The following is a 20,707-nucleotide window of genomic DNA, read 5'->3' as shown; positions in this document are numbered from 1 at the left end:
GTTTCGGCTCGCCCGAGCCTCAACCGTAAACTGTCTGCCGGTTCGGGTAGCTGCGCCCGCGTCCAAGTCTGCTGCAGCTCGTCCGCAGCTCGCCTTCCGTTCGCCGAATACCGCAGCTCGCCAAACCTGTAACTGTTCGCCGTGCACGGGTCGCGCGCCCGGGGCGCCCGCCCGTCGTGCACGGGTCGCCCACGGGTCGCCCACCCGGGTCGCCCGCCCGTCGTGCACGGGTCGCCCACGGGTTGCCCACCCGGGTCGCCCGTCGGGTGAAGGCGCGCCTCTGCCCAAATCGCCAGGGCGTTACAATGTCAGTTCTTCTACTCGACTCAGGTTTCTATGGTGGTCATGGGAGGTGCTCAGCATGCCCTATCTTGGTCCTTGTCCTCCAATTCCGTCACTGGTAAGCTTCATGCCTTACGGACTGCTAATCTCCTTGTGAAATAGTGGTTGAGATTCTCTCATGCATACAGGGTTTTTCTTTTATACTTCTTTTCCATACATCCTGAGACTGTTGGGTTTCTAATTTAATTTTGGTGATCTTTTGCAGGCTCCCTCGGCTCAGGCTTCGTGCTTGGCACTGGTTTAACCTCAGTTCTCCAGAGATTAGCTTCAATTCTGGCCGGGTATGAGGGCTTTCTGCCTGGTTATGTTTTGTAAATGAATACTCCATTAATTTTCTTGTGAACAGGCTTATTTCGGAGTTTGGTGCTATCTCTGCAGTTGTATTTAAGATTTTTGTGAAAGGACTTAATTCAGAGTTTAGGGCTTGTCTTGCAATGTATCACCCGGGTTTTGGGTGCACCTTCCGAAACTCTGTTTCATGTACCATGTACATAATTTGTAAGGGTTTTTCGCTTCGAGGGTTTTCCCTCTAAAGCCATAGGAACTGCACTGGCCTACATGTAATTTCTTTCAACCGGGTTACAATTTGTCTATTTCCTTTAGCTTGTGCCTTATTATAGATGCTGGAAGTCATGTGCTGTTTATACTTGGTTTATGAAATGTTTACACATATTCTGTACATTAAAATGTTCTTCCTTTTGGTTGCGACTGCTGTCAGCTTTATTTTGTGCCCCAAAGGCGTTTATCATGTATTGGTTTACCCAATCAAGGTTTCTTTATTTTTACTACCGCAGAGTTTTCAGGCATGTCAGTATTTGTACAATATGAGTTCCATGTCAAATTGTTACAGGGATCCCCTTAATTCAATATTGCGTAGAATTATTTGTTTGTTCTCCAAATAATACTATTCCTCCACTTATTCCTTTCAGTTACGAATCCTTCAGTTATGCAGTTAACATTTTATATTCCTACAGGTTAATCTTGCTGATACCAGTTGGCAGTAAAGTCGTGGTTTTCATTTCTTTTTTTCTTTATTTGGTAATATACAGATTCATATAGCCATTTGACGTATTTGGATGTTTGGCGATAGCAACGGGTATTTCTTGTTTAATATACAGTAAACATATGGCCACTAGGCATACCTAGATTTTGGCAATAGTAACAAGATTTTCTTGTTATACTATAATAGAGACAGTATAGTCGTTGGGCATAAACTTATCCAATGATTTAACTGATTCGGTAATAAGTTACCTCCATCGAAGATTACATATGTACATGATAAATCATGGGTATTGGGCCATCCGTGGAATGTAAGACCCTCGTTCATTCAAAGAATTGGGTCGACCCTCCACGCGGGGCTCCCTTCCACCATTTAAATGTTTCCAACTTCTACTACAACAGACCTTTAATTCTAAAATGAAACCCTACACCTAGGGTTATGAGTGCATAAATTGTGGTTTCCCTCCTGCAGTCGGCAAACTTTAATTAACAGTTGCACAATCATACCAAACTAGTTTTCCTGGGCCTTCTCTGCCCCTAATACACGGTTTCTTTTGCTTCTACAACACCCCACTTTATGTCCCACGGGACAAGAGATGGTTTACGTATCTACCCTTTGTTTCCCTTGTAACTGTACATTTGCTCGGTTATGGTGACCCTCACAGTATTCTTGTTTTTTTTCTTTGTTAAAAAAAAAGTCATTGGTTATCATGGTTTCTTGGTAAGAGTCTTCTTTACCTATGACACAGTCTTTGATAAATAATCATAGAAATGCTACTATAAAGTACAACTTACTTCATCAATGCTTTTAAATGCTTCTAACACAGTTCAGCCACTTACCTGAGTCACTGTAGCTTGCCTAAACACTTGAGTAGCCGAGATTACCTCTGTTCATCTGCTTTCAATCTGCCACCCGTCCATGAGATTCGTCTTTTGGGACCAGAATCTCCCCCTTGCTCTCTTGCAGGACCACTGTCCTCAGCAAGATATTTACACTCAGTGTCTCGCTATCTCGTCATCACCAGATTTAGCCACTTCTGTTCTTTTTTTTCCTTTCTGTCTGTCCCAACAGCACATAACCCTTTTCTTTTTCCCCTCCCTTCCTATTTCCTCTGGAAACCTTTCCAGTTAGGGAAAAATAGTTAGGGTTTGGAATCACAGCAACTGTCTTGCCTCTAACTTCCCTTGAGAAGTTGTCAGCTTTTAAAGAAAACATTTCTTAATTTTTTTTTTAAAATCCAATATTATTTAAATTCAAACAGATAATAATGTCAATACAGTTTGTCATTTACCACAGTAAAGTCAAATATTTACATTTATCCTGGGGCATTACAACATCTCTGCCGTAAAAATATCTGCCGTAGATCTCCACGGTTTAACTTAAATCTCTGCAGCAAATCCTAATATTAAATCCGTGCAAGAAACTTTAAAGTAGATCTCCGCCCATGAAATTTGATTTTGCATTAGAAATGTGAAATAGAACTGAATTAAACATGCAATATAAATTTATTTTTTTATTTTTTTTCTTCAGCATGAAAAAAGATAAATTTCTATAAAATTTCATATGCAGAAAAATAGTACATCATAAGACGATAAAACATGTGATAAAGCTGAATAAGCAAATCATACCAAACTAGAGGGAATTCTAAATAATCCCGAGACAATAGACCTTCATTAGAATGTACAAAATGTTCAGATGTAGATTAAGAAAAAATATGGGGCATTTGCAGATAACCATGACTAAATATAGGAAATAAAAACTGATGCAGAGATGTGCAAAAATGTGGGAGCCAGATGCATACAAGATTGACGGCGAGGAGAAGAGAGAGTTATGTACCCAGCATGATAAATTCTTGAATTTGGTGAGATTTTTTGTCCATTGTAATACTCATCATCCAGACTTCATGTTGAGAGGAAAGTCCTTTCTTCGATAGAGCATCAACCACCTTGTTATATTCTTTGTCAATATGGCCTATAGAGTAATCCTTTCTGTAGTTCCATATTGCCTCAATCCTGTCCAGCCATCCCGATAAGTCGATGTTTTTTATGACGTGTTTAGATCTAACATGATCAATAATCTCCTTTGAATCCCCAAATATTTGGAGCCCTCGAATGTCGAGAAAATCATAGAAGGATAGAATGCCAGCCAGCGCCATAACCTTAGCTTTGTTATTGGATCCAACACCACCATTCCAATATATTTCAATCTGCTGCCCCTCCATAGGAATGATATAAACGCCACAAGCACAGTATCCATGTTGAGTTGCCCCATCGAAATAGGCCCGTAGGACACCTGATAGTTCCATTGACAGAGCCTTTCTCCCACTTCTATCCCGAGTAAGCTTTGAGATATTTAGATCATTGTATTGATAGAGAATTGATTCAAAAGCGGTAGAATGATTATCCATTTTTGAGTTAAATATATCCGCATTCCGCCATTTCCATATGGCCCATAAGGACAGCAAAGGAATGGGCCTCCAATCAATATTCATGTTGCCCCACCATACAAATGCTTCCAAAATGGAGGGGAAAGTGATTCTGTTGATGTCGAAGTAGGCAACCAATTTCTGCCATATCATCTATGATAGGGGCAGAGAAGAAAAATATGTAGGTTGTTCTCAATATTTGATTTGCATAGGGGACAAATGGCGGGTCCATTCCAATTCCTTTTTTAGAGATTTTCCCATGTAAGATTCTTGTTGTAGAAGACCAACCAAGCAAATAATATGATTTTAAGGGGGCAACCAGTTTTCCATAGGGAGAGTGGGAAGATATAAGTCAGATGTTCAGATTCTATAAGAAGGAGTTGTTGATAGATGTGCCTAACAAACACATAAGATCTTCCACCAAGCCCCTTCCATATAAGAATGTCATCGTCTGCTGTTCGAAATATTCCTCTGTCCCTCATAGCCGATGTGACCAAGTTCCAATGGGGTTCCAGTGTATCTATAAGGCCCAACTCATTAGTCGTCTTCCATATAGGAATGTCATCCTCCCATTTTCGGATGGCTTTGTCCTAGAAAATAATACCTCTATTGTGCAATGCCCCAAGTAGCTGATGGGAAATGGGAATAGTCCCCTCCCCCCTTGCAATGGCATCCAGACCAATAATGATTTTTTTCCCGAACTGGAATTTCCACATCAGGTTTTGTAGGAAGAAGTTCTCTATTTTCTGAAAACTTCTGCAAATAGCTCAACCTCGAGTGGATCCAATGGTGCCTTGCCTAATCCAGAAAGTGATGTCTCTATTTTCCATATACTTAGATATGATGGCCTTGCTCCAAAGTGAATCACCCAAAACATCCTTCCACATGGATTTACAAAGGAGAGATTTTTTGAACAGATTTAGGTCCAACATACCCCAGCCTCCCATCTTTTTTGGATGAGCCAACATCAAGAGCTTTGTTAAATGAAATTTTTTCTGCTCTTTGTGACTTCCCCAGATGAAGTTAGCAGTAAGGCGGTTAAGGCTATTGATAATTGATGCAGGAATGAAGAAGAGATGTGCCCAGTAATCCATAATTGGAACCAGCACAACCTAGGTCGAAATCGCTCAGCTAGTAATAGACAAACATTTGTATTGCCATCCGGCAATTTTCTTGTAGAATCAATCGGGAATCCATGTCCAATCAGTAGTGGAGTAGTCAATAGGTTTTAATTGATAACCAAGGTATTTTAGCCCATCCTTGATAGGAAAAGCTTCAATATTGAAAAGTTGGGAGAGGAAGGAAATAAGATCCCCATGAATGTTTTCTAGATGAAAAGACGATTTCCCCTCATTAATACACATCCTAGTGACTTTTTGAACTTCCCCAAAATTTCATATAAATATATCCATGATGCTTTACAAAGCATCGTCGATAGAAGGATGTCGTCAACAAAAAAAACTATGAGATATGGAAATGTCCCCGCTGATAGGAAGTGGACGACATCTTTTTTCATGGACCGCCCTTTTAATGTGAAGACTCAAAGAGTCCATGACAAGAATAAAAAGAAGTGTCGACAAGGAACAGCCTTGCGGTAAACCTCTGGCAGCCATGAAAAAAGGGGTTGGTATACCATTTATAAGAACATCATAATTAACATCAACAATGCATGCCATAATCCAACTAGAACATTTACCATCAAGGCCAATCTTAGCAATGAGGCATCTAATAAAACCCTAGCCTATACAATCGTATGCTTTTTTCAGATTTATTTTTAATAATGCCGCATCAATCTTCCTGGAATGCATGGAATGGAGACATTCTTGTGTGAGAGCCATAGCCTCCAATATGTTCTGATCCTTTAGGAATCCATGTTGTTCAGGGGTCAAGTGGATTGACAAGATATTTCTTAACCGAACAGAAATAATTTTAGAGATGATCTTATAAATAATGTTACACAGGGAAATGGGCCTGCAGTCCATAAATGTGTGAGAGTCCTTCTTTTTAGGAATTAATGCTATAAATGTGGAGGAAATATTTTGACTTATATATCCATGAATCCTGGAATCCTCGACCATTTTCAGAAGATCGATCTTGAATAGATCGAAGAAATGTAAGAAAAATTCTATAGTCCACCCATCCCGACTAGGACATTTATCTTTTTGAAACGATTTCATCGTAGCCAATAATTCTTCCTCAGAAACCATAGAATAGAGAAGATTGTTCTGATTCTCATCAAACATAGTAGGATACGGATCAATACCCCAAAATATGTCATCAATATCACAACCTCTGTTCCTGCTGTAAGCCTGCCGGAAATATTTAACAACTTCCTCAGATATTTTTCATGTGACATGAATGATAAGCCATATCCATTCTTAATTTCCCAAATAGAATTTGCTTCCCGCTGCTTATTAGAAAATCTATGGAAAATTTTCGTATTTTTGTCGCCCTCCTTGAGCCATAAAGCTAGGCTCTTTAGCTACCAGGAAGCTTCTTCGATTGATAAAATTTTATGTTTTCTTTTCTCCAATTCCAATATTTGAGAAAAAATTGCCATAGGCATACATGGAGCTTTAAAGAGCTCAGATAATTTTTCCAATTTCTTGCTTATTTCCTGCAGGGCCAACCTATTGGAGATCGATTTTTCATGTTGCCACCTTTTGACCCCCTTCCGAAGGACAGACAAGCGATCCAAGAAAGATAGGGGAAGATCCTGATGACCCAAGAATGAGGAGGAAAGCCATGATTCATTAATAAATTTGTTGAATTGGTCATCCTCAAGCCATACGCGATTAAATTTGAAAGGATAACCATACCTATGACCAAAATGATTCCATTGTATGGAAATGGGCCTATGATCTGAAATAAAATTAGGAATTATCTTCACCGATGGGGGACCAAATTTGTCGATCAATCTATCATGTATGAGAAATTGGTCAAGTCTCTTTGCGAGAAATGCATCATGCATTCTCCCATTATCCCATGTGGGGCCCAATTTTATAGGCAGAACATCAACAAAGTTATGCTGAATGATAGCATCATGAATCAAGCCGCCCACTTGGTCTTTTTTTCTACCTCTTCCCCATATTTCATTATTGCACAGAGTACAATCTAAATCCCCACCGATCAATAGGGAATAAAGTTCAAGAAACTCAGATGATAAGAAAAGATCCCAGAAGGGAGATCGCTCTCTGTAATGGGAATAGACATTTAATATATGAATAGGCCCCGGAGAACCCCTAAAGTAGGCAAGAAGGATACTAGCAAAGCATTGAAAAGCAACCGCCAAGATCCAGTGCGGATCCTGTAATACCGCCAGACCCCCAGATGGTCCAACTGCACTTGTCACAGCCATATGCCACGATGGGTACATTCTTTTGAAATATGATATTGATTCATGACTATCGTGCATAGTCTCTTGGATGAGGATCATCTTTGAAATTGTAGAGCAAAAAAGATCCTTGAGGGCCAAAAATTTTGGGCCAGCCCTGAGACCCCGAATATTCATCAAGAGAATGCTAATCATTTTGCCACCTCCCCTGGCCTGCCTGCTCTAAGGGGCCCCATATCAAAGACATCTTCAACAACAATTTCAGTGATAGGGATGTCAACAAGGGAAATGTCCCGAATAGTGATTTCCGGCCTTCCTTTCCTTCCCCTGAAATGCCTGCTTCCCCGATTATGTTTGCGTCTAACAGTGATATTACCAGCAGAGGTAGGGCTAATAATAGGGGAAGGAGATCTATTCAGTTGATGGATAGTCAGAGGTTGAAGTTTGAGGGTTTCACGTTTGAGAAGGAGATCGAGGTCACAGTCAAATGTGTTTAAGGGCGAGGATTAGGGAGAATTTTGAGGAGTGGCTGAAATACAAGGAGATTTTCCTTTGGGGTCATTTATGGGCTTCGGAGGGGGGGAGATGGGATTCTATGGGGAAGGGTATTGTGGATAAGGGGGGATTGGGGGGATGAAGAAATATATGTAATGTGAGATGCAGTTGGAAGATCTCGAGAGGGTCGGGGAACCATGGGAGGAGGAGGAATCGCTGAGTCTGGACCAGGTTCAGGAGGCGAAGGAATGACAGAGAATACCGACTGACGAACAGAGGGGAAGCTATATAATGGGTCCGGGGATTTAGCAATGGATGATGATCGAGGACGACTTATGTTCTCCATTTTAGGACTATGATGATGATGGATGGGCTCAACAAAAGGATAGCGTGTGTGAGGCAGACTAGAAGATCGTCTCGGAGAATTTCCATGAGGAGAAGCCAGATGAGCTGACGGAAAATCAGGGCCACAATAATAATCCAAATGATTATAGCATTTATGTTCATCATCTACATTTCTAGTTGATAATCCAGGATTATTTTCAAATTGCTTCTTTACTTTATGCCTACCACCATGACGACGAGGGCATTGAGAAATGAAGTGGTCGGTTTTGTGACAATCAGAGCATCTAAACAGGACACCCCAATAATCCAGCCTTTGTTGTATGTTGGACATATCCCATGTTGGGTCAATGAACTCTGGGAAACCGCCTCTATATTCTTTTTCAATAAGGAGCCAAGCAACCCGCTTGTCCTTGGCTCCGATGCATTTAGGGTCAACATAAATAAAACATCCAATAGCGTTTCCAATTTTCACCAGAGATTTCTTAGTCCATAGTTCAATTGGCAAACCCGACAGCTTAAGCCATGTATAGTTGTTTTGGGGGGTACATCAGAGAGGATTGAAGCCAATAAACCATCTGTGTAAAGCGAGAAAACTTTTGTCACATACCCATGGGATAGCCAGGATAATCTCCAAATCTCAGACCCGAAGAAAATGAAAGCTGTACCAATTGTTCATTACGAGAAAACTTTTGTCACATACCCATGGGATAGCGAGGATAATCTCCAAATCTCAGAATCGAAGAAAATGAAAGCTGTACCAATTGTTCATTAGGAGAACAATGGTCGGGATATATCCCAGGAGGGGAGTCCATTTTGAAGCAATCCAGGTTCGAACTTAGGTGTCTTCCATAGTCCGAAAATGCCAACGTCCAACCAGAGCCCGCTTTTGTAAACTAGCAATTCGATCTGATAATAATGGACCATCCAGGTTGATAGCATCAGGAGGAGGAGATGATTTAACAGGATGCAGATTCTTACGACGTGTAGGGAAAACCTGACCGCCACCCATAGGATCATGTTCGGGGAGAGAGTGGGGAAAAATCTCTTCAGCTAGAGTGGATTTCCAATCAGCTTTGTGATCTGATCTGGCATAGGAAACCTCTGCAGCCATGGTGGCCTTCACCATGGCCGAGACAATAGATGCGTCAGAATGAGAATCCATTAAATGGAGATGGACACAATCCTCTTGGAGACTATGAAAATAATCCCGAAAAGATAGAGAAAGGGACAAAGAGTCTCCAAGAATAAATGAAAAGTAGGAAAAAATACAGAGACAGACTAAAGGTCAATGCTAAATAAAGGATCAGATGAGCGAGATGGTACGAATGATGGAAATCCAGGAAAGTAGTAAGAATGACGGCCTACAGACCCATCAAATTATGGATACCAAATCTCAGGAACCTTTCCATTCTGACAAAGAAAAGGAAGGATGGCCTATGTACAGTGCGACGTACATGGAAGACTTCATAGATGGAAGCACTCCTTCAATGAGAAGAGGGAAAATCCACACCCACTTACGTCATGGCCAACCTTCAGCTGGAATAGAATTCAAACCAAAAATCCGGTGCCAGAAAAACTAGTGAACACCATGGGCAGGAGAAGGAAGGGTTCAGGAAGAAATGTTGGGACATATAATGCAACAACATCAGAAATCACAGATACACCACCATGGTCCAATTTTAAATCAGAAGTCTGTGCAGGGGTTAGATATAACAATATATTGCTTGAGGTTATTAATGGAAACCCATAACCAACTGAGAAAATCAGTCTAGAACATGAGTGCCTGGTATTGAGGACAAGACGACTAATGAAAAATGATAAAACCGTAACCCGAGCAACACATAATCAATGTTTAAGAATATAGATTAGACTTATTATCAAATCACAAACTTCTAAGTAAAGACAATGAATACCATATTATCATATCAAAAAATAGCCTGAACCAGAGTAAAAATTAACAGCCGAAAAAAATAAATGAGAGCTGAAGATAATAAGAGGCCATTCCAAAGTACTAACCTATACCATCGAGCATCCTCCGATAGCAAGAGCGCCGCTTAGACCACAGGCGCAAACTAGCACCAGGCCTCAAACACTATGTGGGAGATAACCGAGCGACCCATAGAAATTTGACATGCCAGGAGAAGGTTATGATCGTAGAAGAAAAGAAATTTTCAGGCTGAAGGCGCAGGAAAACTTCAGATAGTTGCATCACAGGAGTGGTCAATATAGGGGGATAAGAAATATTACAGAGTGACCATGACGGAGCGCTGAGAATGTAGACAAAACTTCCCCCGTGCAGGGGCGCGTGGAGAAGAAAGAGGAGCCAAAACCTCGCACAGATGCAAAGAGAAATTATTATATCTATATATATATATATATGGGGTTTATTTTTTTATATTTTGTTTTTGGTATATTTTAAAATTAATATTAAATTTGGTATTGATTTATTGAAATTATAAATGTATGTAATTTTAATAGTAACATTATGTATTAAAGATATGAAATAGAACCTAAAATAGAATTATATTAATTATGAAATACCATTATGTTTTAAATTATAATTACTGCATTTATACTTGAATTCTAAATTATTATTTGTAATATCCCTATTGTAACTGGGGTAAAACTCCTAACAGTTAGGAAATGAAAATATTACAACCGTTTTCATTAAAATTATACGAATTCTTGACCATTATTGGATCATTCTTTATTTCACCATGTATGGGGCTTTGAAGGGCTGGATAAACACACGGTTGAAGTTTTCGGTGCCATACTATGGATTGTACATTGTTGCAAAGACTAGCTATGCCACCATAGTATGAGTAGCGTGGTTCTCATATGTGTTTTCACTCGATCGAAACAAATGATGAAGGTGATGGAGGCCCACGGCAAAGATAAGTAATTTGTTCGTCTTTTTCCTGGAAAAATATATGTACTTTTATTTGGCTATCTTTTGAAAGATTTCCTAGAAAATCTATATCTATATATAACCCTATGCAGTGAGGAATGTGAAAAATATGTGTTTATTTGATTTTTTTTTTTAAATATAAGTTACTATATTATTTTCCAATTTTTTTATATATATAATAGGTATATAGATTACTTTCCCAAAAAAAGAGTTTATATACTATGTATATAAAGGACTGCAATGATGTTAGGAAAATAATGTGTGAGATATTTTTACATAAAAGTTAAGTAAATATGTGGTGTTTTTAGAAAGATTACATGTGAAGTTTGTCTTTTAAAGTTAAGTAGCTTTGTTATTTTCTTGAGAGAAATTACACTAATTCTTGCACATAAAAGCTAAGTAAATTTGTAGTTTCTCTTAGAAATATTACATGTGAATCTTGTGTGTTAAAAGCTAAGTAGCTTTGTCATTTTATTGGAATAAATTAACCAAATTCGTACTAAGTCGCCAAGGTATCCTCTTGAGAAAAGATAAATGAAATTCTTGCTAAGTAGCCAAGATATCCTCCTAAGAAATACATGAAATTCTTGCTAAGTAGCCAAGATATCCTCTTGAGAAAAGATACATGAGACATGTAAAGTTCTTGAGGAGATAGTATGAAAAGTGGCTAGGTTTTCTTTGAATAAAATATGTGATTTTTTTTAAATAAAAAGTTCTTGAAAAAGAATATATGCTTAAATGCATTGTGATAATAGTTATTTTTTGAAGTTTCTTGTGAAATAAATATGCATTGCATGCATGATACAAATAACTAATGAGCTAGATTCCTTTGTAATAATATAAATTTATTTTTAGTTTCTTGAAGGGAACATATGCTTCTAGGCACATAGATAATCATTACTAACTTTCTTGAAGAAAATGTATGTTCTATATACACAAAAAAAATAGTCATTAAGATAATTTCTTTTTAGAAAAAGAGTTCATAGTTGCATGTATGAAAATAATGGCTTTTATGATAGATTTCTTGAAACAAAAATAGATTGTTTTCTTAAAAGATGCATATGAATTGTGTTCATACAAGAACAAGAATCTATGCTTGTTTCTTGAAAATATTATGTGAATTGAACTAAAGGTCATTGTGTTAGGAAAAACACATGTTGCATACGCAAAAGGGTAACCATTTTGACATAGAAAATATGTTTTGTGTGTATATAGAGAAAGTTATTACGCTAACTTTCTGGAAAAGAATAATCTTTTGAAAAGATTATCTGACTAGATGAATTGTGTCAATTTCTTGATTTTGGTGCATAAAAGGTTAAGTTAACTTTGTTATTGTTGCCTGGTTTTTATGCATAAAGATGGTTATCTATGATAATTTCTTGAAAGGCAACCATGAGAAACTTACATATAGGAAGATATGGAAATTAGGTTATATTAAATTCCTTTTGAGAAAGAAGTATGTAATTGTTTACATGAAATGATGGTAGAATTCTAGAGAATGGAATATGTCTCGCATACATTAAAGAAGGTCTATTATGATAAGCTCTTGCATGCACAAAGAATAGTCATTGTGTTATAGTGATATGTTCATTGTATGGATAGAAGAAATATTGCGCTATATTTCTTTAGAAAAACTATATGTGATTACTTTAATGCTAACATAACTATTATCTTATTTTCTTGTGGAATGAGATGTATATGCATGCAAGATTTGTGTTAGCTTTCATTGGAAATAATATACATTCACATGTGGGAAGTGACAACATGTTGTGTTAGATTTATTTACGTATTTGCATGCATCAAAAGTAATAGCTAAAGGGCTAGTTCTTTTGATAAAGTTTATGTAATTTGCATGTAAAAAGATTATAATTGATGTGTTAGTTCCTTTAAAGGAATGTCTAGAAAGTTGTAGTGATTTTTCTTGTAAGAATGTGTGCTTATGCAAGGGGAAATATTAGTTAATATGGTATTGTTTATAAACGTTCATTGATGGTTATACACTTATAACTAATGCATATGCAGTGTTGTTAAAGGAAGCATGTTGCAATAGTTTATTGACATTTCATGTATGCCATGAATAGATGTTGAAGAATCGCTATTAAAGATTGATTATTGGTTGATAAATACTCTATGTAATCATGATATCAATGTTTGTTGACGACAACATTGGCAAGAAAATATGGTGACTTGTGCAAATGATAGATTATGTTTAACATTGTGGCATGTAAAGAATTAATAGTCCATGCAGATGAGTGTGAGTTATAAGATGTTCCACTGATGAAACAACCAAGCCACAAAGATATAAATATTGAAAATTTGTGGGTAAATTATATCATGATGATTGTAATAAATTTTATCTAAATATGTTGTATTTTAGGTGATATTTACTTATAAGATTTTATGATAATGGTTAAGGAATGGAATCTCGTATAAGCCATTGAGTGAGGGGTGAACACCCTCATGAAAATTTAATAATAAAATTAAACGATTGTTGGTTTTTACCCTACGGGGTTTCTAGGGTATATCAGTGTTTAATGATGTGGTTACCTATTGTCTTACTTTTATGATGTGGATTCCTTGCATGAGTTGGTGTTTATAATATCAAATATGTGTTTAGCTAATATAGTTAATGGAATCATGAAACTGATGCAAGGTTTCATCAGAAAGTTTATGTCAATATTCTACAAAAGTGGTTATTAATGGTTATGTAACTTACTATTCCCTTACTAAAGTACACTATGTAATGATAAAAATTCTATCTAATGGCTAATGAGGAATTGGAATATTAAACTATATAGTTACTTGTAGGTAAAATATGTACAAATTTCTTACTCCATGCATTTCCATGCGAGGTTACTAGGGGATGTTACCAGTGGTATCACAGCTAAAGGTTGCAGCACTGGCACCATTGGGAATTATTAAGCAGAAAATAAATCGACGTATGTTACTAGTGGGAATCAGCTCAGGTATGAGTCTAAAAATCTACATATTGATATATGCAGTAGACTACGTTTGACATGAGATGTGTGATTCATGTTTATAACCACATTGAAGAGTAGTAAGTAATAAATTCTACTGCAAAACTGTGTTCATGACATTTGAGTCTTGATTAGGATAAAGAATAATAAAACCTCTATTACACCTATGAACAATATTGAACACTCATTAAGGAAGTGAGAATCAACTACTAACCTTTGCATATATGACAATATTACTGATACATTTAATGAACATGACTAAAGTTACAATGCACTACTTACAATGAGAGAATGCATGAATGTAAAAGATAGGGAATGTTCTTGAAGAGGACAATAAAATGTTTTAAAAAGGACATTGAAAGCACCCCTTTAGATGTTAAAAACAAAAAATGATTCAAGTAGTGAGATTTGAATGTAATAATTAGTTACTGATTGAGTCCTGTCATGGATGCATTGAGATAGCATTGATTAGTTAGTGTCACATGAATAACTAAAAAAACTTATATGCATGAATTGGTTTTGATTTAGGCTTATTGCAAGTTGTGAATAAGTGATTATTGTAGCTACTTCATGTGTTGGTCTGTTGGTAACAATACACTATGAGAAATTGCAAGTGTTTGAATTGTTACTTTAACTGTTATTGGCATTCACACATTAATGAATATTTGCATATACTTTTATGCATGACAGTGTTGTATGCATGAAACTATAATGGTTGAAAAAGTGAATACTTGATTAAATAATACATATTTATGACTAACATAGCTGATGGGATTAAGCAATGACAACTTAATGGAAACAAGAAAACTTGTGAAGGTAAAATGTTGCAATGTGAATTGCAATCGTAAATGAGAAAGTATAATGTTATGATATGCAATGATTGTGTTACTTGGAAAATCAGAATATATACCACTTATATGTCAGTTATGTTTCCTATCAATATAGATATTATGGAATCATGTTGTATGAATTCATGATGTACATAAATGTTTCTTTTGTTTTAATGATAATGTTCATATGGTTCATTATGTAAAGTAATATAGGAAAGAGTGCTAAAATATAAATTTAACATGTCCAACAATTGTGGACAGTTGTGAAAGGCTAGAGGTCCTTGGGTTGATGTCAGTTGCCTGCCCAGATTTTCTCCCCCTAGAGATAGATTATCTCAGTAAGGGAAAAGAGTTGGCCAAGATGGTGAAGAGGGGAAAAAGTCAGAGGAAACGCTGTTGATTTTGGAGCCTGTTGGAGGAGGCCCAAAATTCCTCATAGAAGGGACACTGTCAGAGGAATAGGAAGGACGCTGCCAAGAGGAATCCTATATTAGACCCTATATGGTCATTGGAATTCTTAAGCTAGTTAGCTAGTGAAATTCCATACTGGACCTCGTATGGTCTCTGTCAGAAAACTGTCTGGATATAAAAATGACTCGATTTGGTTATGGAAATCATTTCCTATTTGTTGGGAGGATCATTCTTTAACTTATTGCGGTTCTCATAGCTAAACAAATTAACTAATCAATTATGTGTTTGTTAAAAATGAATTTTCTATATAATTGTGTAAATATTTTATGTACATATTGACAGGAAAGGAGCCTAATGCTCGGAAAGAAATTATTAGAAGTACAAGTTCCTTTATTGTAGTACTAATATTTTGGATGTCTTAGCATGGGCTAGGAAAGTATGCACTTAGTGCATTTATTGATCATTTCAACGATTAGAGAGCTAGGTGTTCTCTGAGTACTTTTAGAAGTACTGTGTGGATGTCTTTAGCGGGAGCTAAGACAATGTGCACGTGGTGTAGTGCTTTATCATTTTGATGATTAGAGGGTTGATGCTATTTAAGTACTTGTGGAAGTACTATGATTAAAATATCGCTTGACATCGCATGAATAAGTGATAGCTAAAAGTATTTCATTTGATTGAAAATGTCATGACAAATGTGATTGAATTTGTTAGTCATACCTTACATGTTACTTTCGATGCAGTGTTGATGGGGTTTCCAACCATTCTTACAGTGCTTGTGTAAAAGTGATTATGACTTCCAAGAGTAATTAGTAAGTAATGGTAAGTTGGTATAAATATTTTGATTTGTTCTTATAAATTTGATTAATGATTGAGTGATGGAAAGTATAAATTGTTTATTTTGCAGTTACGAATGCTTATGCTTATTGATAAAACATTATTTCTTTTGGCTTATTGGTATTTATTGGAAATGAAATCCTTTATTTTGAAGGAGAAGGATTTCCTTTTGGGTTGTTTAGATTGTTATATCATAATTGAAATTCAAGTTCTAGCGGGAGGTGAACATCGAGGATGATGTTCTATTTAAGGGAGGGGGGGGGGTATGTAATATTCCTATTGTAATTGTCGTAAAAATTCTAACTGTTACGAAATGAAAATATTACAATTTAGTATATATAAAAATATATATAATAGTTCTCATCAACAACCGTCTAAAATTAAATGAATTCTTGGCAATTATTAGAAATTAATGTGCATATGGTTCATTATGTAAACTAATATGGGAAAGAGTGCTAAAAGAGAAATTTAACATGTCAGGTAATTGTGGACAGTTCAGAAAGGCCATAAGGCCTTGGGTTTATGGCAGTTGCCTGCCCGGATATTTCCCCCCTAGAGATAGATGATCTCAATAAGGGAAAAGAGTTGGCCAAGATGGTGAAGAGGGGAAAAAGTCTGAGGCAACTCTGTTGATTTTGGAGCTTGTTGAAGGAGGCCTAAAATTCCTCATAGACAATACCCTGTCAAAGGAATAGGTAGGACGATGCTAAGATGAATCCTATTGATGCAGGAGCATCTGGACACCTCAATGAAAGAAAATTAGAGGAAGAGGACAAGTGGACAACGACATGGACAACCAAGGCAATCTTGAACAAGATTCAGTTAATAAACTAATTTTAGTTAAAAATCAGTTAAAACTGACTGTATCTGAATGTGTATGTGTAATAAGAACTGAAAGATTCATGAGAGGAGGGAGAAGGACAGGAGAAAACCCTATGCGTGAGAGAGAGGACAAAATGTAGTTGCCTGAGAAATTCTGGATTAAGGCTGAAATGCCTTAAATTGTAACCTGAGATTGTAAATAATAAAAAATGTGTTTGTGTGAATTTGTACGCAATTGCTTCATTGTGAGTTTATCTCTGCGTATCCGTGTATCTTTTGTTTGAATCGTTTGCTTATTATTAGGTTTCCTGATGTGCTGAAGCACAGGCTGGAATCTCTGCAATCGGCCTTTGATTATGCAATGCGCATGAAGTCGTATGAGTCTTATTTTCAGGGGGTTTATCCTGTTAAATATAATCAAGATCGATATGTGGTTGAGAACATTGTGGAGTTTGGGAAGCCCTATGCATTCGGGCTTGAAGCCGGGTCGAAACCAGAGCTGTTGCTGGCTATGGCTTTCATGTGTAAAGCAAGCCCTAAGGCTTTGCTTGTCTGTAATGGATACAAAGATGAAGAATATATATCTCTGGCGCTTGCTGCGAGACGCCTGAATTTTAACTGTGTTATTGTGTTGAAGCAAGAAGAAGAATTGGATTTGGTTCTCAGTGTGAGCCGCAGGTTATCTGTGAGGCCTGTTATTGGGGTTCGAGCCAAGCTGAGGACCAAGCATGGCGGCCATTTCGGTGCTACATCCGGCGAAAAGGGAAAATTTGAGCTCACGAGTTTGGAAATCGTCGGCATCGTCCGGAAACTTACAGAAACAAGGTTATAGGTCTTGCTGCACTCCAGAAGCAGTTGCCTGGCGAGAGATGACTTTTGTTGTGGTTGGATCAGTAGGAAGTGTTGCTCAGTCACGTTGAGAAGACTGTGAGAAGTCTCAGGATAGCTTCGTGGGCCCATAACCCACAGGTCCCAAGATCGGACTTGTGAAAATACTGAAAATGAAGATCACCCAGACTTCGTTTTCATCAAGTGGTATCAGAGCGGGAAAAGATTTCCTGCGGAGAGGAGTTTTTTGCATGCGAAGAAAGGAGGTACGAAGGAAAAAGAGGTACAGTTTGTTTGTGAAGGTGAGAAGATTGCAGCAAACCTGGAGCAGGAGTGCTCACTTGGTTCGAGAGGAGAGAACCGCGGAGATGCCGGGAGGACTAAGCTCAGCGGAGAAGCTTGGTAGGGCATCTGGTAGCAGGGAGGACTTGCTATTGCAGAGGTTTGATTGCAGCTCACAGAAGGCAATTCCACTGAAGAAGAGAAACAGTGGGTAGAATTGCTCAGGAAAAGCATATGACCAGGAGGTCATAATTTTGTACCTCAGGAGCATATGACCAGGAGGTCATAATTTTTGTACCTCGGGAGTATGATGCAGGAGCATCTGGACACCTCAATGAAAGAAAATTAGAGGAAGAGGACAAGTGGACAACCACATGGACAACCAAGGCAATCTTGAACAAGATTCAATTAATAAACTAATTTTAGTTAAAAATCAGTTAAAACTGACTGTATCTGAATGTGTATGTGTAATAAGAACTGAAAGATTCATGAGAGGAGGGAGAAGGACAGGAGAAAACCTTGTGCGTGAGAGAGAGGACAAAATGTAGTTGCCTGAGAAATTCTGGATTAAGGCTGAAATGCCTTAAATTGTAACCTGAGATTGTAAATAATAAAAAATGTGTTTGTGTGAATTTGTACGCAATTGCTTCATTGTGAGTTTATCTCTGCGTATCTGTGTATCTTTTGTTTGAATCGTTTGCTTATTATTAGGTTTCCTGATGTGCTGAAGCACAGGCTGGAATCTCTGCAATCGGCCTTTGATTCTGCAATGCGCATGCAGTCGTATGAGTCTTATTTTCAGGGGGTTTATCCTGTTAAATGTAATCAAGATCGATATGTGGTTGAGAACATTGTGGAGTTTGGGAAGCCCTATGCATTCGGGCTTGAAGCCGGGTCGAAACTAGAGCTGTTGCTAGCTATGGCTTTCATGTGTAAGGCAAGCCCTAAGGCTTTGCTTGTCTGTAATGGATACAAAGATGAAGAATATATATCTCTGGCGCTTGCTGCGAGATGCCTGAATTTTAACTGTGTTATTGTGTTGAAGCAAGAAGAAGAATTGGATTTGGTTCTCAATGTGAGCCGCAGGTTATTTGTGAGGCCTGTTATTGGGGTTCGAGCCAAGCTGAGGACCAAGCATGGCGGCCATTTCGGCGCTACATCCGGCGAAAAGGGCAAATTTGAGCTCACGAGTTTGGAAATCGTCGGCATCGTCCGGAAACTTACAGAAACAAGGTTACAGGTCTTGCTGCACTCCGGAAGCAGTTGCCTGGCGAGAGATGACTTTTGTTGTGGTTGGATCAGTAGGAAGTGTTGCTCAGTCACGTTGAGAAGACTGTGAGAAGTCTCAGGATAGCTTCGTGGGCCCATAACCCACAGGTCCCAAGATCGGACTTGTGAAAATACTGAAAATGAAGATCACCCAGACTTCGTTTTCATCACCTATATTGGACCCTATGTGGTCATTAGATCTCTTGATTTGGTTAACCAGTGGGATTCCATACTAGACCTGGTATGGTCTCTATTAGAAAATTGTTTTGATGTAAAAATGACTCGATCTAGTTATGAAAATCATTTCCAATTGGTTGGGATGATCGTTCTTTAGCTTATTGTGGTTTTCATAACTAAAAAAATTAAATAATCAGTTATGTGTTATGTTAAAAATGAATTTTCTATATAATTGTGTAAATATTTTATGTACATATTGATAAGAAATGAGCGTAATGCTTGGAAAGGAATTACTGGAAGTATAAGTTCCTTTATTGTAGTAGTAATGTTTTGAATGTCTTAGCATGGGCTAGGACAATATGCATTTGGTGTATTTATTGATCATTTCAAGGATTAGAGAGCTAGGTGTTCTCTGAGAAGTTTAGAAGTACTGTGTCGATGTATTTAGGGGGAGATAAGACAATATGCACGTTGTGCAGTGGTTTATCATTTTGATGATTAGAGGGTTGGTGCTCTTGAAGTACTTGTGGAAGTACTATGGTGAAAATATTACTTGACATTGCATGAATAATTGATAGTTAAAAGTATTTCATTTGATTGAAAATGTCATGACTAATGTGATTAAATTTATTAGTCATACATTACATGTTACTTACCATGGAGTGTTAATGGGTTTTCCAACCATTCTTAGAGTGCTTGTGTAAAAGAAATTATGAATTCCAAGAGTAATTGATATGTAATGGTAAGTTGGTATAAAGATTTTGATTTGCTCTTATAAATTTAAATAATGGATAAGTGTTGGAAAGTAGAAATTGTTTATTTTGTAGTTACAAATCCTTATGCTTATTGATAAAACATTATTTCTTTTGGCTTATTGGTATTTCTTGGAAATGAAATCCTTCATTTTGAAGGGGAAGGATTCCCTTTTAGGTTGTTTAGATTGTTATATAATTAGTTAAATTCAAGTTCTAGCGAGAGGTGAACACCGAGGACAATGTTCCATTTAAGGGGGGGAGAATGGAATATCCCTATTGTAACTGCCCTAAAACTCCTAACAATTACGAAATGAAAATATTACAATTTAATATTTATAAAAATACATATAACTATTCTCATCAAGAACCGGTTAAAATTAAATGAATTCTTGGCAATTACTAGAAACTTCCATTCATTCTTTATTTCACCATGTATTGGGGGTTCGAAGGGCTAGATAAAAACACACGGTTGAAGTTTTCGGTGGCAAACTATGGCTTATACATTGTTGCAGATATTAGCGATGCCACGCAGGATGAGTACCGTGGTTCCAATATGTGTTTTAACACCATCGAATGCTCCTCTATCTCAGTTTAATTTGCGACTAATGTTATGGAACAAAACATGCTTATGATATTCAAAGTTTTTTTCAAGACAAAGGTCTCACATGT

General features: G+C 37.4%; 2 protein-coding genes and 1 long non-coding RNA gene across 3 annotated transcripts; all 3 read left to right on the top strand.

Moving 5' to 3' along the window:
* Positions 1-308: 308 nt before the first annotated feature.
* Positions 309-1,264, top strand: LOC149247450 (uncharacterized). Its single transcript, XR_016265635.1, has 2 exons — positions 309-400; positions 548-1,264. It is a non-coding gene; the product is annotated as an uncharacterized LOC149247450 (long non-coding RNA).
* Positions 1,265-9,257: 7,993 nt separating this feature from the next.
* Positions 9,258-17,559, top strand: LOC149247449 (arginine decarboxylase-like). Its single transcript, XM_089444279.1, has 2 exons — positions 9,258-9,391; positions 17,031-17,559. Exons 1-2 carry the CDS (start codon positions 9,258-9,260, stop codon positions 17,557-17,559), a joined length of 663 nt encoding a protein of 220 aa, XP_089300405.1.
* A 364-nt stretch (positions 17,560-17,923) lies between these two features.
* Positions 17,924-19,176, top strand: LOC149247448 (arginine decarboxylase-like). Its single transcript, XM_089444275.1, has 2 exons — positions 17,924-17,997; positions 18,549-19,176. Exons 1-2 carry the CDS (start codon positions 17,924-17,926, stop codon positions 19,174-19,176), a joined length of 702 nt encoding a protein of 233 aa, XP_089300401.1.
* Positions 19,177-20,707: the final 1,531 nt, after the last annotated feature.

This window comes from Pinus tabuliformis, chromosome 7 (genome assembly GCF_031772625.1).
Source record: "Pinus tabuliformis cultivar Carrire ecotype Pingquan chromosome 7, CPIR1, whole genome shotgun sequence".
NCBI lineage: Eukaryota > Viridiplantae > Streptophyta > Pinopsida > Pinales > Pinaceae > Pinus > Pinus tabuliformis.
The sequence above is the reverse complement of the archived record's forward strand: the minus strand, read 5'-3'. Positions and strand labels throughout refer to the sequence as shown.

What these genes read in the sequence shown, in the direction of transcription:
- LOC149247449 (XM_089444279.1), top strand. Translation starts at nt 9,258, where the DNA reads ATGGTACGAATGATGGAAATCCAGGAAAGTAGTAAGAATGACGGCCTA. An exon ending in TGGCCTATGTACAGTGCGAC is followed by an intron (nt 9,392 to 17,030) that starts GTACATGGAAGA and finishes GCTTATTATTAG; the next exon opens with GTTTCCTGATGTGCTGAAGC.
- LOC149247448 (XM_089444275.1), top strand. Translation starts at nt 17,924, where the DNA reads ATGCCGGGAGGACTAAGCTCAGCGGAGAAGCTTGGTAGGGCATCTGGT. An exon ending in GAGGACTTGCTATTGCAGAG is followed by an intron (nt 17,998 to 18,548) that starts GTTTGATTGCAG and finishes GCTTATTATTAG; the next exon opens with GTTTCCTGATGTGCTGAAGC.